The sequence below is a fragment of the Ascaphus truei genome, chromosome 12, assembly GCF_040206685.1.
Source record: "Ascaphus truei isolate aAscTru1 chromosome 12, aAscTru1.hap1, whole genome shotgun sequence".
In the NCBI taxonomy this organism is placed as follows: domain Eukaryota; kingdom Metazoa; phylum Chordata; class Amphibia; order Anura; family Ascaphidae; genus Ascaphus; species Ascaphus truei.
In genome coordinates this window covers 46,886,155-46,902,431 of record NC_134494.1, presented here as the reverse complement: position 1 = coordinate 46,902,431, position 16,277 = coordinate 46,886,155, and the positions used below count along the sequence as shown (strand labels likewise).

The 16,277-nt window shown below is 44.6% G+C and overlaps 1 protein-coding gene across 1 annotated transcript; it reads left to right on the top strand.

Annotated features, from left to right (window-relative positions):
• The first annotated feature begins 2,042 nt into the window (after positions 1-2,042).
• On the top strand, positions 2,043-5,924 carry FADD (Fas associated via death domain). The gene is made up of 3 exons (XM_075567630.1): positions 2,043-2,172; positions 2,359-2,710; positions 4,030-5,924. The coding sequence occupies exons 2-3, from the start codon at positions 2,401-2,403 to the stop codon at positions 4,311-4,313; spliced, it is 594 nt and encodes a 197-aa protein (XP_075423745.1). The 5' UTR covers positions 2,043-2,172; positions 2,359-2,400; the 3' UTR covers positions 4,314-5,924.
• The last annotated feature ends 10,353 nt before the right edge of the window (positions 5,925-16,277 follow it).

The following is a 16,277-nucleotide window of genomic DNA, read 5'->3' as shown; positions in this document are numbered from 1 at the left end:
CTGTTGGATATTTAAGAAAATGGTTTTGATTCACGCAGATTATCATGGAGAAACTATGGAATTTCGGTAATTATCATTGTGGTTCACAAACTTTTTCTCGCCACTATATATATTCCTTTCTTTTCCGCCTCTTCACCCCCGGATGGGTAAAGGCGACTTCAACGGAAAACTTCACTTTAGAAAGATCCATGGAAGTTGTTAGCCGGATATACCCAAGGGGACGCCAGGCCAAGGGTCGACAGAGCCCATTCTGTTAGAAACGAGGGGCGCCACGTGAGGGCAGGGTTGTCAATTGATAATGAGAGGCTCTATATTCACATCAATTATCCTTGCCCCTATATATATATATATACACATATATATAGATAGATATATATATATAGATTGATATAGATACAAAGGTATAGTGGCACACCACTAAAAATGGCGTCCTGGCCTAGGTGCAAAGTATACAGGATTACAGGAAAAGATTGCGAGCGGGCGCACCAAGACTAAAGGAAAACGAAAATAGTTTATTAGAAAACAATCCACGTTTCGGCTCACACTCACCACCATTTTTCTTTAGTTTTGGTGTGCCTGCTCGCAATCTTTTCATGTGTGTGTGTGTATTGACACAAATGTCAATTTGCGTCAATACATACTACACATACTGTATAGAAGGCGACAAGAGAGCAGTGTCGGGTAAATGATGAGGTAATTACCACCTTGTGTCTCTCTATTATATACAGTGTATCCTGCTATAAGCTGTGGGTTGGTGCTGAGCAGTAATATGTGCACTTGTGTACCAGTAGCCTATATTGGTTAAGTACATAGGACTCCCGGCTCACACACTGCAATGTGGCAGGTGCAGCATTGTAATTAGCACCACTAGATGGTGCACCAATCCTGTGCTACCCCCAAACTAGGATTTAAAGTGAACATCTGTGTGCTCCCGGGGAGACTGCGAACTCTTTATAAAGGAAATTGGTTTCCTACTGTTTGAGAGAAACAAACAAGTCAAAAGCAACTTCATTTTCCTTTGTTATTTACACCGTGGGCAGTGGCAAAGCAATATCACATCCATCACCCCCAATGGCTCGACCTCAAACTGGGAAGAACAACTTCATTCTGCGCCAGTCAACCTCAGCAATGAGCGGAGCTCCGGGGAGACACGGTCTCTTTCATCAGCAACATTTAGGTTTTCTTCTCATGTATCCTGTGACGTCTCCGAGCTTCACTGCTAATGCAGAGACCCCGGTGGGCGCGGCAGCGAGTGCGATGGCATGCGTGCCGTTAGCAAAGTATGCTTGGAAGCAGGGGGGGGCAGGAAGTAGGGGTGCAGGGGGGTGGAAGTAGAAGCATTGGGGGCTGGAAGTGGGGGTGCAGGCAGCTGGAACTAGTAGTCAGAGGGTGCTGGAAGTAGGGGTGTGGGGCGCTGGAAGTAGGGCATGGGGGGCTGGAAGTCAGGGTGCAGGGGGCTGGAAGTAGGGGTGCAGGGGGATGGAAGTAGGGGCATGGGGGGCTGGAAGTAGCGGTGCGGGGGGCTGGAAGTATGGGTATACGGGCTGGAAGTCGGGGTGTAGGGGGCTAGAAGTAGGGGTGCAGGGGGATGGAAGTAGGGGCAAGGGGGGTTGGAATTACCGGTGCGGGGGCTGGAAGTAGGGGTGCAGGGGGCTGAAGTAGGAGCATGGAGGCTGGAAGTAGGGGCATGGTGGCTGGAAGTAGGGGCGCGGGGGGCTGGAAGTAGGGGTGTGGGGGTTGGAAGTAGGGGTGCAGGGGCATGGGAGGCTGGAAGAAGGGGTGCAGGGGACTGAAAGTAGGGGTGCAGGGGGCTGGAAGTAGAGGTGCAGGGGGGGGGCTGCAGCAACCAATGGGTTTATACATTTCTACATTATAGTAATATGTTTATGTTATTGATTCCGTATGTACTGTACAGCGCCCCAACCCAAAACATTGTTCCTGGAAAAGGATATTTGAGCATTTGGTCAAAACAAGCAAAAACGGTAACGGATTCTGCTCTGTGTCTGACACAAAACTCACTGGGTAAAACTGAATATGCAAATGCTGGAGGTGGGAGGAGAGAGCTGAAGCTGACATGCTCAGATCCTCCTCCTTTTAACTTCCTGCTTCTGGAGTTTCTACAACTTCACTTCTCGCTACTGTTGCACTTACAAAACAAGCAGGAGAAAAGAGGTATGTGTCTATAGAATGTATAGAACTATTATTCCAGTAGTACAGAGCTGTAGTAACATTCTTTAAGTGGCTGTCTCTTGGCTTAAACGGTTACGTGTGGACAATTAGTCCAGTTTTGCTGATCACAACGAAAGTGAAAGCAGGGAAAGAGGCCTGGTGATTTCATTCCCTTCCTCTCATCTGCAGGTGACACACTAACCGTGGTAAAGAACACACAACAGACCCTATATGTCCCCGCCTGAAATGGATACGTTCGTAGTAATGTTGCACAACCTTTCGACACAGCTGGACGACAAGGAACTGGACACGTTAAAGTTTCTTTGCCAGGAAAAAATGGGTAAAAAAAAACTGGAAAGTGTTAAAAGTGTAAGAGATCTTTTCCGATATCTCATGGAATTGCTGCATATCTCCAGAGACAATCTAGAATTCCTAAGAACTTTATTAAAAACAATCAAAAGGCATGATTTGGTACAAGAAGTTGATGGTTTCCAAGAGAGGAGCCTGGGTGTTGATGCTATGTCCGAGATACAGGAAAGCGGTAAGTGATGGATTTCTTGATCTCTTTAGAGTTTCTAGTATTTGTCGAGCAACATTGTAGCTGACGACAAAAAGATCAAGCGCAAATACCGTGTTAAATACAATTAATTTAAACCAAGTGAGCACACTGGTGAGAGTGAAAAAATGGTTATATATACAGTCCTTTGAATAAGTGCCGCTCCAGGGATGGACTCAATCCAAGGTCCATAAGTGGTAGTGAAGACAGAGGGTCAGGAGAGCTCTCACATCGAAGCGTATATGAAAACACATATAGTGCAAAAGAGTATGATGATAATAGTTCTTATTGAATAATAAATATTTCGCTCACATTTCCGGGAGCGGTAAAGGCTTTGTGGTTATTAGGAGTGACCACCTCATAAGATGTTTCAGTGATGATGTCCGTCAGGAATGTGGGGAGGGGAATCGCCTAACATGAAAAATAGAGGACACAGGAAATAGTGCAGATAGTTTTATAACATGAAAAATTCAAAAATAAACTCACAAATATAAGTTGGGTTCAAGCATTGGGACCACCCTGGGTCAGACAATGATGAAAGTCCAGCACGCCCTCCTTCGCTGAGGGTCCACCACTCTCTCCTTCACTGGGGGTCCACCCGTGGCGGCCATCCACAATGGAATTTTCAGGGAAGGACGGACTCAATCCTTTGCAGAAGTTCATCAAGGTGCACCAAGGCCTGACAGTCCTTCTTCAGTCTGTGTTGTTCACCAACATGCGAGTTTGTCGTTGATGTGGTTCGAAAGGCTTCCTTTCCTTACCTCCTAATCATTCTTCATACAAAAGGTTGGATAGGTCACACACGTTTCAGAAAAACTCAACTATAGCATGTGGCTAATGCCTGAAATTGAAAATGAGTTGGTCCATACTATTTGAGCATAGCATAGCGCTCGTTTATCTTATTTACTGTAAACATGCACTGTACAATAGTTAGATCATATGAGGCTTTATACTTTTCATCTAGTATTTATAAAAAATAAATTTCATTTTAGCAGTAACGCACCAATGATGAGATGTGTACCTACAGATTACCTGAGGTCACCTGTAGTTATAAATAAATGATACATAATCCTTGGAAAAAACCTTGTGAGACTCTGATAAACCATTTGCAGAAGGCCTGATACACTGTACATGCTATTTATACAGCTTTTTGTGCGCTGGCTCCCTGTCGTCTCTCTCGTGATGATCCAGGACATTTCAGCTCATTAGAGAAGCTAGGAATTAGTGACAGACTATATGTACTTGTGCATAAGCATGTTCTTCTCACAAGATAACCTTTTTTTGTATTGTTTCAATTATTCCAGATCAGTTCGGTCTGGCATTTGACATCATATGCGAAAATGTCGGGAGGAACTGGAAGATGCTGGCTCGCAGACTTGGAGTTTCGGATGTTAAAATGGACCATATTGTAACTGCGAATCCGTACAACATGCACGAGCAGCTAATGCAAAGTCTCAGAGAATGGCAGAAAAAGAAGGGAAGGGAGGCGCAGGTGTCTGATCTGCTCCGAGCCCTGAAAAGTTGTAACATGAACCTGGTGGCAGACAAATTGGCTGAAGGACTCAATATAAGCCAGATTACCAACTAAAAACCATTTTAGAGTTAGGCAAGCCCTGTCATGGACCACATATGAAGTCATGGTTATAATCATTCTCCATTTTCAAACAGATGGCTATAACACACACGCTCAAAGGAAAGTGAGTGTAGGCTATGGTGTAGCCGTAAGGCTGCCCCTCCGCTGGTGTAACCTAATCAAATCTGTACACTAAACGCTACTGTATCCAGTTGGGATACAACAGTTACAGTCATCAGCAAACCTATAGCGACCATGCAATGACATCGAGTGCACACCCGATAATCCTGTGATGTCAATCACCTCCAAGCTTTGCAGCCACTGGAGTGGGTTATGGGGTTTGTGTTTTAGGAATTGAGTGGTGAGAGAGTTCCTCTCTTCATGCTCCCTCCTGGCACGTTCAGTGGTAGAATTCTCGCCTGCCACGCGGGAGGCCCGGGTTTGATTCCCGGACAATGCATCCTTTATAGGTTGAACTTGATGGACGCATGTCTTTTTTCAACCTCAACTACTATGTAACTATGACTTAAATGGGTTCAGTGATTCTGGAAATTGTAACCCCTTTTCTTCTGGCTACTGCTGCTGCTCCTGAAATGTTGTACCTAGTACCAGCTTGCAGCTTAATAAGTCTGTGGTAAAATACATTGGGAACATTTCCTTGGTGGGAAATGGGAAGCTAAAATATAAAATTGTCAAAACTTGATGTTTTTAAAAAGCCAATGTCATTTTATTTTATCGTAATCTTTTTTTGGTCCAAAAACAATATAAGGGACCAGTACCACAAAGAAATCAAACAAATAGCTGCAGAGTTCTGCCACCCCCCCTCTCCTCTCTCCCCCACCCCCCTCAAAAAAGGGGAATAGGTCTCCAGCTCACTTCCTAAACTTGATAAAAGTACCATGAAAAGGGAGGAGCTCGGCAGACCCCGAATAATTCATTTTTAAATATAATTTAGTCATAAATTATAAAATGAAACTTACTATAAAAAAGATATATAACAACATAACATACAGATAATGTAGCTATAAACACACAAGCAGAAAAACAAAAGGCACTATGTATCAGGGGACTATATATATCTGTCAATCTATATATAAGTATTTTGCAATTTTGGTCCCACGCTTTTTTCCAAGGCAGCTGCACCGCCATCCACGAATCTCCTGCATTGCAAATCTATATATAAGCAACCCAAGATCAAATCGCCAACCCATTATGGGTTAATATTTGATTACTGATGATGGACTATAAAAAGAGCCATTAGGGCTGTGTATAATCTAACCCCTGATGAAGTCACTTCACGTTTATGTGACGAAACGTAGGGTGTTTCTTCGCCTGAGGTCTGTTTACAGGGAGCCCGTATTACTCTAAGCCAGGAACAGTTGAACAGTGGAACTACAGAATTCGCAGCATCTATTCCTGGGAGAACTTTGCTGCGACTTATGTCGACACGCACCCAGAAGCGGAACCACGTCATCGACAGGTCCATGAGGACCTTATTCCACCACACATCATGGCTTTAACATCTAACTACGGTCCTTGCTACAGTACTATCATGCGCAAGTCCTAGCGACCTTTGTGAGTTGCATTTTATATCCTTTCAGTGATAAACCTAATTTTACAGACTTACGCTATGGAGCCCGCGCTTTCTATTTGTGTCATATATACACACACGTTGTTTTTTTCCAGAAAATGCCATAATATTGGGGAGAAGGCAAAAAAACAAGACAGCTTAAATATTAGTTGTATTTAAAGAGACGTACCCTATATACTGGCTATATACCCCCTATATACCTCCTACATGATCATGATTACTGCAACGTAAGTTCTGCAGGTTCCCCGTGTGATGACATCAGAGGGTTGGCCCACAATGCTGGCACTATACTATACTATAAATACTATACATACTGTACTATAAATACTATACATAGTATACTATAAATACTATACTATGAATACTATACATAAACAGAATAAGGTAAACTAACACATTTGAAATGCAAAATAAGAGAACAAAGGAACAAAGAGAGAGTGTGAAAATAAAGTGCAATCCCTATTAGATCTGAAAGTATGGGGATTATCAGGACTGTATTTACAGAAGCAACATTCCCTAATGGGAAAGGAAAGGAATTACAGTAGGGCCCCGCTTCTCGGCGATCCGCTGATACGGCGGTACCGAGAAGCGGGCCGCCATGTCTGTGCATGCGCAGAACCGGGAAGTCAGAGGGAGTGCATGCGCAGAACGAAGGTTTATTTATTTATAAAATATTTTACCAGGAAGTAATACATTGAGAGTTACCTCTCGTTTTCAAGTATGTCCTGCGCACAGAGTTAAGACAAATAGTACATGGTTACAAGTACAGTTACATAAATGAGTAGGGTATATATACATTATATACAAGACATTGCGTGCACAGTTAAAGAAAATATATATTATGAGCGTATGTAACAGTTACAGACCAGGTTAAAGTGTGAGACAGCCTTAGATTTGAAAGAACTTAAACTGGTGGTGGATGTGAGAGTCTCTGGTAGGTTGTTCCAGTTTTGGGGTGCACGGTAGGAGAAAGGTTGAGTGTGCCGAACGGAGGTCGCGCATGCTCAAAGGGGAGAATTGCCAGTTTGTGCATGCGCACACTCCAAAAATCGCCGGTTCGGTTTTCTGGCGATTTTCACTTTGCGGCGGGCCCTAAGAACGGAACCCGCCGCATGACCGGCGCCCTCCTGTAAAACATCCCGTTAGTACGTGCCACATTAATCAGACATAAAAATACAAAAGCTAAAAAGCAAAAATGTAAATTTAAAAACTGAAACAAAAAGTACATTTTATGTATAATTTATGTTGGCAACAGAAGTCATAATTTGAAAAGGAAATAATTATTATAAATAATGAAATAAAGGATCATATCCCAACTCAGATTTTATAACATAACCAAAAAGGAGTTAACTAAATAAACTGGAATGTCTTCCATATATAACTATATAACCACATGTAAAGGAATCTCAGTGGGAATGAAGAACAACTAAGAGAAGAACAAAACATACATGGTCATTTAGTGACGACCTTTAGTAGCTAATCCAAAAATATATACAGAATATACCGGGGGTAGGCAGGGAGTGAGAGTGGAAATTGTGCACTGAAATATGAGCATCATTTGCCACCAGAAGAGATCCTATTTCCCAAAACAAGAAGATTGAATTAGGGGTTCCAACCATTCCAGCCTCTAAGTTCCTGGTGTACCCCAAAGGTCCATCTTCAAAAGTAAGGACAATTAAATGCCCCAAAGAACCAATGGAGTTATATTCTCTCATCCATCCCATATGGGGAAACGATATCCCAAAAATAAATCCACCTGGCTTCCTTCTGCCGTAGCATTTGACTCCTGTGGCATCCCGTAGACTGGATATCCACATGATCAATGACTTGATAATGTAATTGTGTCACTGGATACAGGAAGTAGTAATTGACTTCTGGGTGGGACCGCTGGACGGGCTCCACCCCTTCCCTCTTCTGCCACCTCCATTGTCCTCTGCACCAGACTCCATCCCCCGCCTTTTGCCGCTGCCCCCGCCATCCTCCCCCCGTCACAGACCTGCAAGCACCCCTGTATTGTCCTGTTGCCCCCTGAAATACGGGACAATTATGCATCCCGACAGACTTTTCAGGGATAATGGGACAATTCATTGAAAAAAGGGATGATCCTGTATGTTTATGGGACGTCTGGCAAACCCTACACGTATGTGACAACGCCAGTTGTCCACCCTGCGGGAAGACGGCATCTTTTCTAGTGATAGTTACTGGGATTGGTTGAGCGGGAGCTCAATTTTTGTTGACGCGGATTGAACGCACATTGTCGAAGCTCGTAGCAAATCAAACCCCTCCCTTGCGCATTTCGACCCTTGCGTTTATGACACGGCTGACAGTGCCATCTGCCCAGACACCACATTTGCGACGACCTAATACACATTTTTATTGTCGAGTTGTCAACCACGGTCATATTCCTAAGAAAATGTATAGGAAGGCGTATCATCAGCAGGACAAGAGAAACCCCAAACAACAGCCATTTGCTTGTGAGGACACAATGTAACAACATTTTGGATAGCTTTGTGGTTCCACATTTTGCACGAAAATGTATGTAATGGCGTTTTCCCCACCCGGTGGGAGAGTTGGCCATTACTGGTCGTGTTGTGCATGATACCTGCTGGTAACAGGATGGCTGAGCTGTCCGCCGGTGGTAGTGGGGACACAGGATCAGGTTTCTGGGGTACATTACCCACATGGTTCTCTAGCAGTGCAGCGCCTCCATCTGCTGTAGGCTCCAGGTAGGTGGAGATGATGTCCTACAGTAGAACTATCACCTCTCACCCCAGTAAGATCACGCACCAGGCAGGAGGTATAACAACAGGAACGGGTTTATTCTCTTAGTCTGTACAGCACAGGAACAAGGCAGGTCTCTGCCCACTGCAGTCTCTTGGATGGTCAGCTGGAGGATGGTCCCAAGACTTACACAACAGGCCAAGGGCACTAGCAGCTGTCCTAGCTCTTCCATGGCCCTCTAGGAGGACCAGGGGTATAGGGTATCACTAACTCTCCCCCAAGGGGAAGAGTAACAGGGTAGGCAAAGTTCCAGGCAATCCTGTGTGATCCCTGTCTCTCTCAAGAGGGGAGAGGCACTGCCTAAATTTGGGGCAGCACCGCCCTTAAGTGCACCCAGGAAGAGGGCACCAGGTCTGTCCCATGATTGAGCATGCTCAGGCCTGATGTTACCGCCTCCCCCTGTCACTCAAGTGCAGCACCAGGGAGTGGGGAAAACCCATGTTGACTACTAGCAGGCCTGCTTTTACCAGGGCTTACTGCCAGTACAAGGGCAGACTAGTAGCCACAGATGGCATGGCTACACGTAGATTGTGTGTTTTACGGGGTTTTTACAGATTTTCGGAGGCCAAAGCAGGAGAATATATATATATATATATATATATATATATATATATATATTGGCAGCAGCCCAGGTATAGAGCCTTTTGAGGGCCCTCCTCAGTCCCTTGTATTTGCTGGAAAAACATATTTTCAGAGTGCGAAAGTTTCTTTTTGCACATCTTCCTGTAAATAAAGAATAACCCTGTATGAAACCAGATATCAAAGAATGTGAAATAATGTTTTAAATAAAAACTTGTTTTTTTTATTTATCATTAATAATGCCTGTTTGAAACGCATTCTCAATGAGGTCCTTGATGTGTGGTTTTATTTTATGTGTCGGGTCATTTAAAAGCTTGAAGTAGTGATCTGTGTTAGATAATTGACATAATACCTCTTGGCAGCAGAAGCTTTTATCTAACACAACAATTGCCCCACCCTTATCTGCACGTCTGAAAACAATGTTTTGATCTTAATTTAACTCTACAGAAGTTTTTTTCCCTTGTAGTGTCATGTTTTACCTTTGTGGTTTATTAAAGTACCATTGTAGGGCATCTGCTTTCTGTGTCACCAAATTCACACAAGTGCATTCATACTGTACGTCAGGGGCGCGCAAACTATTGGCCCTGCGCCCCTTGTCTGCTCAGCTCCAGTGCTTGCACCCCCCTCCCCCCCTTATCTGGGGTGTCAAATCACTCCGCGGGGTCATGTGAAGTCACGTCACATGACCCCGCGGCGTCATTTGACGACATGTTGCTATGGGCGACGCGTCGTCCGAAGCCGTCGGGGAGAAGTTAAGTGTGTTACAGAGGCCTCGCACGCCTCCCGACATTTAATTTAAATGTTTTGGGGAAGAGTGCGGGAACTCTCTAACCGCCACACCCCCCCAAAAAAATGATCGCACCCAGTTTGCACACCCATGTACGTGTTCACAAGTTATTTATATGAATGGGAGTAAAGGCATACTTTAAAGCTGAGCTCCCTTTGCTCAATCTGGGCCTGTGTGATATAAGCTGGGAGGTATTCTCGCGGATCTGGGCCCTTAGTCACTCCACCCACCGAGTGTCCCCAAGTGTGACTCTCCCACCCTGGCGTGATCAGCGCCGTAAGTATAAGGTGTTGTGCACTTTATTAAGGTACCTGCCGGGCGCTCCTGCACCCGGGCCCGCAGACAACTTCGCAAAGGATCCGTTGATCCGCGAACCCTTCGGCGACGTCCTTCCAGGCGATCCCACCCAGATAAAGTCTCTTTCTTTGATGAGGCCTGATCCCAGACCTCTCCTCAGGGAGTGCAGCGTCCGCTGTGACCCTAAGCTATCTGGGCAGCTCTAATGGGGTAGGTTCCCTATCCTAGGGCCTGTCCCTACAGCAGCACAAACTGAAGGGTGTCTCAGGGACCTAACTGGGCCTAGGGGGGGATTCTGGCCTAGTGCATTGGGTCACTGACCCCTGCAAACTGACCACCTACCCCTAGCCTCTCCTGGCACTGACTGCCGTGGTCTGCAGCACGTTAAATGTATCTATCTGGAGAGCAGAGGATTCGGGCAACCCTACTGGCTCCCTGGCGTCACCTGGCACTGCCCCTGTGCATCCTGGGGGCTGTAGTCTTTTTGGGAGCTATTCTTCCATTGGCCGCCTCGCACGCACCTATCCTGCGCATGCGCAAAGCTAAGGAATGGCCGCCGGCTGCAGGGACTTACTGCGCAAGCGCAAGCAAAAAGAAGATGGCGGCGCCGTGCACGGGAGGCGCTGGGAGTCCTTGGCGACGGCGTCGCCACTCCGGCACCCGCCGCACACCTGCACGCCCGCGGAGGTGAGGGGGGGGGGGTTTACTGGGAGCCGATAGAGAACAGGGCTACATTAGTATCACTTTTATTGCACAATTGGAGTTTTTATTTCTTTTATTTTTATGTGAGTCTTGCGTTGTCCACATTATAATTTAATAAAGATTTATTATTTTCGAGCCAACTATGGCTTTTAGTAGCATCTGTCCTTCCACAGTGATGGGGGCAGTTGCTAATCGTGATTGATGCCATATGGTCACCTACAATTGGTGTATTTGGGTATTTACACCGCACCAATAAGGTGGATATATACTGAGTGCAGGAAGTAGGGTACTTGGGGAGTTGTCAGCTTTTGAACCCTCCTTTTTCACATATTTGATATATGTTATTCCTACATGCACCAGCTTCACACAATTTATTTGTACTGTAATTAAGGTGAGCGGTTTTTCCACTTGATGTGAAATCAGAGAACAGTTTTTAGCTAAAATTAGGTCTAGGTAGTGGCCATCCGTGTGGGTGCTGGCTATAGTCCATTGGTGAAGTCCAAAAGTAGAGGTTAGATTTAAAATGTTCTTGTGTTGCCTTCAAATACTTTCTGGGCAAGCTACCCGTCTATCTGAACAAGCTCCTCACCCCTACCACACGCAGCACTTATCATCTGAGATCTGACTCCAAAAGACTGTTCACGGTCCCAAGGTTCAACAAAGTATCCGGCCGTTCCTCCTCCTCTAACCGTGCACCCCAAACCAGGAACAAACTTCCGGAGACCCTCACATCCACCACTAGACTAAGTTCTTTCAAACCTAAAGCTGTCTCACATTTTAATCTGGTCTGTAACTGTAACATACGCCTATAACATATATTATCTTTAACTATCCATGAAATGTCTGTCAATATAATGTATTACCTCTGTTCATTTAATGTAACCTTGTACTGTGATCATAACTCTGTGCCCAGGACATAATTGAAAACGAGAAATAACTCTCAATACAGTATATTATTTCCTGATAAGAACATTTGATAAACAAATGCTTACTAAATGATACTATTCTATAAGACACAGTTTGATGCTGGAAGACAACTTATGGCCTATACAAGTGAAAGCGATGTACAGTAAGGTGTCTTCCGGCACAGCAGGAGGGAGTTTTATGGAATGATAACATCTATTAAATATGACCCTCAGGATCCCGTGAGATTATGTTCACTCAGTGATGCTCATTGTATCACATTAATCAAATATTTTATTAAAAACCTACTAAATGCGGGACGTGACCAACCAGCAAGCGGAGTGGGCGTGAGGTTCCAGAGCTTCGGCCACCAGAGCAATAAAGAGTGCCCCAATCGCCTAAAACCACCGGGGAAACTACTGCAAGTAAGGCGGAGGGTGGCCAGAATGGCACGGACTATCAGGGAGGTTTAAAAAAAACACTGGAGAGATTACCTGCTCCATTCGCACTCGTGGGTAGCCGGGACCAGCAGCCTCCAAGATGGCACCGCCAAGCGTCTGCTTGTAAGCCGGAGCGCACCAGAGTGGAACAACAAGGGTGGCGGGACCGGCCCCCCTGCTGCCAAATCGAGCCCGGTTCAGGAGCGGGAGCTGTGCCTCACCTCAAGCGGCTGCGGGTAAGAAGGGGGGGGAGGTGTGTGACCAGAGAGACAGCCCTGTGAAACTCAAACGCAAGATGGCTGCCGAAGGCATTCTTTAAAAATATGGGACAAGGTCTGCAGTCAAGTCTATCTCGTCAATCCCCCCACCCCTGACACCAACCACGGCTAACCCCAAGTTTACACCAACCCTACAGTCAAAAGTGTATAAGGTATGGAGAGAAAAGGGACGAGGAAAACTTAGAGATATTCTAAAAATTGATAGAATTAAGACGTTCCAAGAAGTTAGAGATGAGTTTGATTTGCCAAATATGCACCTGTATCAATATTTTCAGCTGAGACACTATGTCGCTTCAATTGAACCAAAACAAGATATTTTTAGGCCACTATCTACATTTGTGAATCTTTATCTAGCAAGGCAATATCATAAAGGGACAATCGCACAGCTGTATCAAGCTCTGATCTCTCAAACCAATGGTCAAACGGGTAAAAATATTCTAGACTTGGAAAATGATATCGGACGACCGCTAGTGAGGAGTGGGAGGACATCTATGAGAGATCAGCCAGGTCATCTCGATGCTCGGCAGTTCAGGAAATTAACCTGAAAATTATACACAGGTGGTATTACACACCAGCCAGGCTCCACTCGTTTTTCCAACCCCTCCCCCCTTTACTGGCAAAATTGGGCCAAATAGGCACATTCAAACATATTTGGTGGGCTTGCCCCAAGATAACTATTTTCTGGGGGAAAATAAGGAAACTAATAAGGAGAGTCACGGGACTAGATTATCCATGGAATATAGAAACTATATTAATTTTGAGACCAGTTGAGGATATAGAGAGGAACATTGACAAGCTGATAACACACATTTTATCCTTGGCCAAAGTGACTATATCTAGACAATGGAAGCAAAATGATCCCCGACAATAACAGCTGTCAAAAATAAAATAAACTATATAATGATGATGGAGCAACTTACCCGTTTGATCCAGGACAGGTACAATAGTTTTGTGTCGACTTGGGATCCATGGGTGATTTGCCGTGATGGGAATGGGCAGTGATCCCTAATGGACGCCTACTTTGGGTGTAGCGAATATAGAACTAAGATGTCAAGGTATTTATAACAACATTTCGCTGTTTGCACCTTCTATCTTCTACAAATACAAAAAAAGGTATGGAAATGTACCCCTCCCCCATCCCACCACTTTTTATTTTTGTAACCCCCCCCCATCCTAATTATAAAAATCAATAAAAATATAAGTTAAAAAAAAAATAAAAAAAAATAAATGCGGGAAATAAAATAGGAAATACCCAGTAACACAATTAGCCCGGGCTGTTGTTTTGAATCCTTTTGCTATTAAAGTGTTGCAAACCCAGAATATTAACATATTAATGCTGAGAGGATAGATGACGCACAGGAAAATATGTGTAAGTGTTTGCTCGTGAGACACAAGTTCTGCGAGGAAACAAGTCACATTGCGCAGTTCCTCCCAGCTGAGCCCTGCGGAGAAACCTGTGCACATGAGCCTATAAATACATCGCTGCAGCGCTGCAACGCTCCGTATGCTCATTGTCAGGCCGATGTGCGAAGTGAAATCCGTGACATAAGAATATAGATCCATGAATTCTTTATTATCCACTTTAAACAGCAAGAGGGACATTTCTAATCAAAATATATCTAAAGGTTTCAATAATGTCATGTTTTTTTTTTGTTAATGCTCTGAAACTATGTCATGTGATGTCAGGCGACGCTTATAATCAGAAACTCCTGACTCCGTGTTAGTTTAGTTACTTGTGTAGGCGTTTTAAAGGGACAATGTATCAGAAATACAATCTGCAGTGATGTTGAAACATTTTTGGGGGTGCACTGCCCTTGACCCTGGCGTTGCTGCATTCGAAGCTGGCGTCCCCTCGCCTGCTCCTCACACAGCTGTGTTCCCGTGGGTAATCCATCTTGCAGTGTGAATATGACTCATTACAAAGCATTCACCATGTTAAAGCTGCAGACCAAGCAAAGTCCTACGTGTGTGTGTTATTAATATATCAGTGCTGTACTATGAGAAAATATTTGTAGCATTTTTCTTTTTAAAACAACTCTGAATAAAAATGTTAATGTATTATAATGTAACTAGCATGTTTTTTTCTATAGCAAGCATTTACAAAGTCACACCCCCTTCCTCTTCTGAAACAGGCTCTGGCACACCCCTTTTTGAGCCCTGCTCTCTCTAGCAGTGCAACAATTGCATCTCTTGACTGCCTGGTCACATGATCTTCCCCACAGAACTTTGCATCTTTGGTCCTCTTCTGCTGCATTGACTGCCATTTAGTGAACCCCTGAGCCGAATCTTCGCCGATCGATCACAGGAGAACGGATCGATTGGCAACTTAGCTAATTACTTAACACTGTGTGGATTGTATTGATGCACATATTAAAGGGGGGAAATCACCAAATAAAAACCGGCAGCTTGGACGGCTGCTGTAAAGACTTTGATGAAGTGTTAGAAGTCAGAATTACTTAGGGAGCAAAAACCCTACATCTCATTCACTTGTGTTCATACTGCATGCTTATGTTCTTTGTACTGCGTGGGGACGACATGTTCTGCAATCTCTGAAACGGGCAGCAGAGATCAGGGCCGCCTGCTGTTTCAGAGTCTCGCGGTCGCTCGACATCACAATCTCTCTCCTCCCCTCTTCCTTCAGAAATGCTTTCCATCATCTGACGAAGCGCTAAACATAAAGACTGGAACTTACTTCTCTGAATCCCTGGAGTCTGAGGATAAAGCAGAAGTCATGTAATATACAGCGAGCCCCTGCAGTGTGGGATTTCCTATTGTGGGTTTCTGTTAGTCTCTGTATCTAATAATAAAGGCTGCAGGGTGTTCTGCTTTCCAGAATCATGCTGCCATCAACAGAGAAATGTGCTCAACTCAACAAGGTGATTCTGATGAAAATCTGTGTAATACGTACACTGGCACACACACCCTCCTATAGGGGATTCTGACAGAAATCTGTGTAATACGTACACTGGCACACACACCCTATAGGTGATTCTGATGAAAATCTGTGTAATACGTACACTGGCACACACACCCTCCTATAGGGGATTCTGACAGAAATCTGTGTAATACGTACACAGGCACACACCCTCCTATAGGTGATTCTGACAGAAATCTGTGTAATACGTACACAGGCACACACCCTCCTATAGGGGATTCTGACAGAAATCTGTGTAATACATACACAGGCACACGCCCCCTCCTATAGGTGATTCTGACAGAAATCTGTGTAATACGTACACAGGCACATGCCCCCTCCTATAGGTGATTCTGACAAAAATCTGTGTAATACGTACACTGGCACACGCCCCCTCCTATAGGTGATTCTGATGAAAATTTGTGTAATTCGTATACTGGCACACACCACCTCCTATAGGTAATTCTGATGAGGTTCTGTGTAATACATACACTGGCACACACACCCTCCTATAGGTGATTCTGACGAAAATCTGTGTAATACGTACACTGGCACACGCCCCATCCTATAGGTGATTCTGACAGAAATCTGTGTAATACGTACACAGGCACACGCCCTCTCCTATAGGTGATTCTGATCAAAATCTGTGTAATACGTACACTGGCACACACACCCTCCTATAGGTGATTCTGACGAAAATCTGTGTA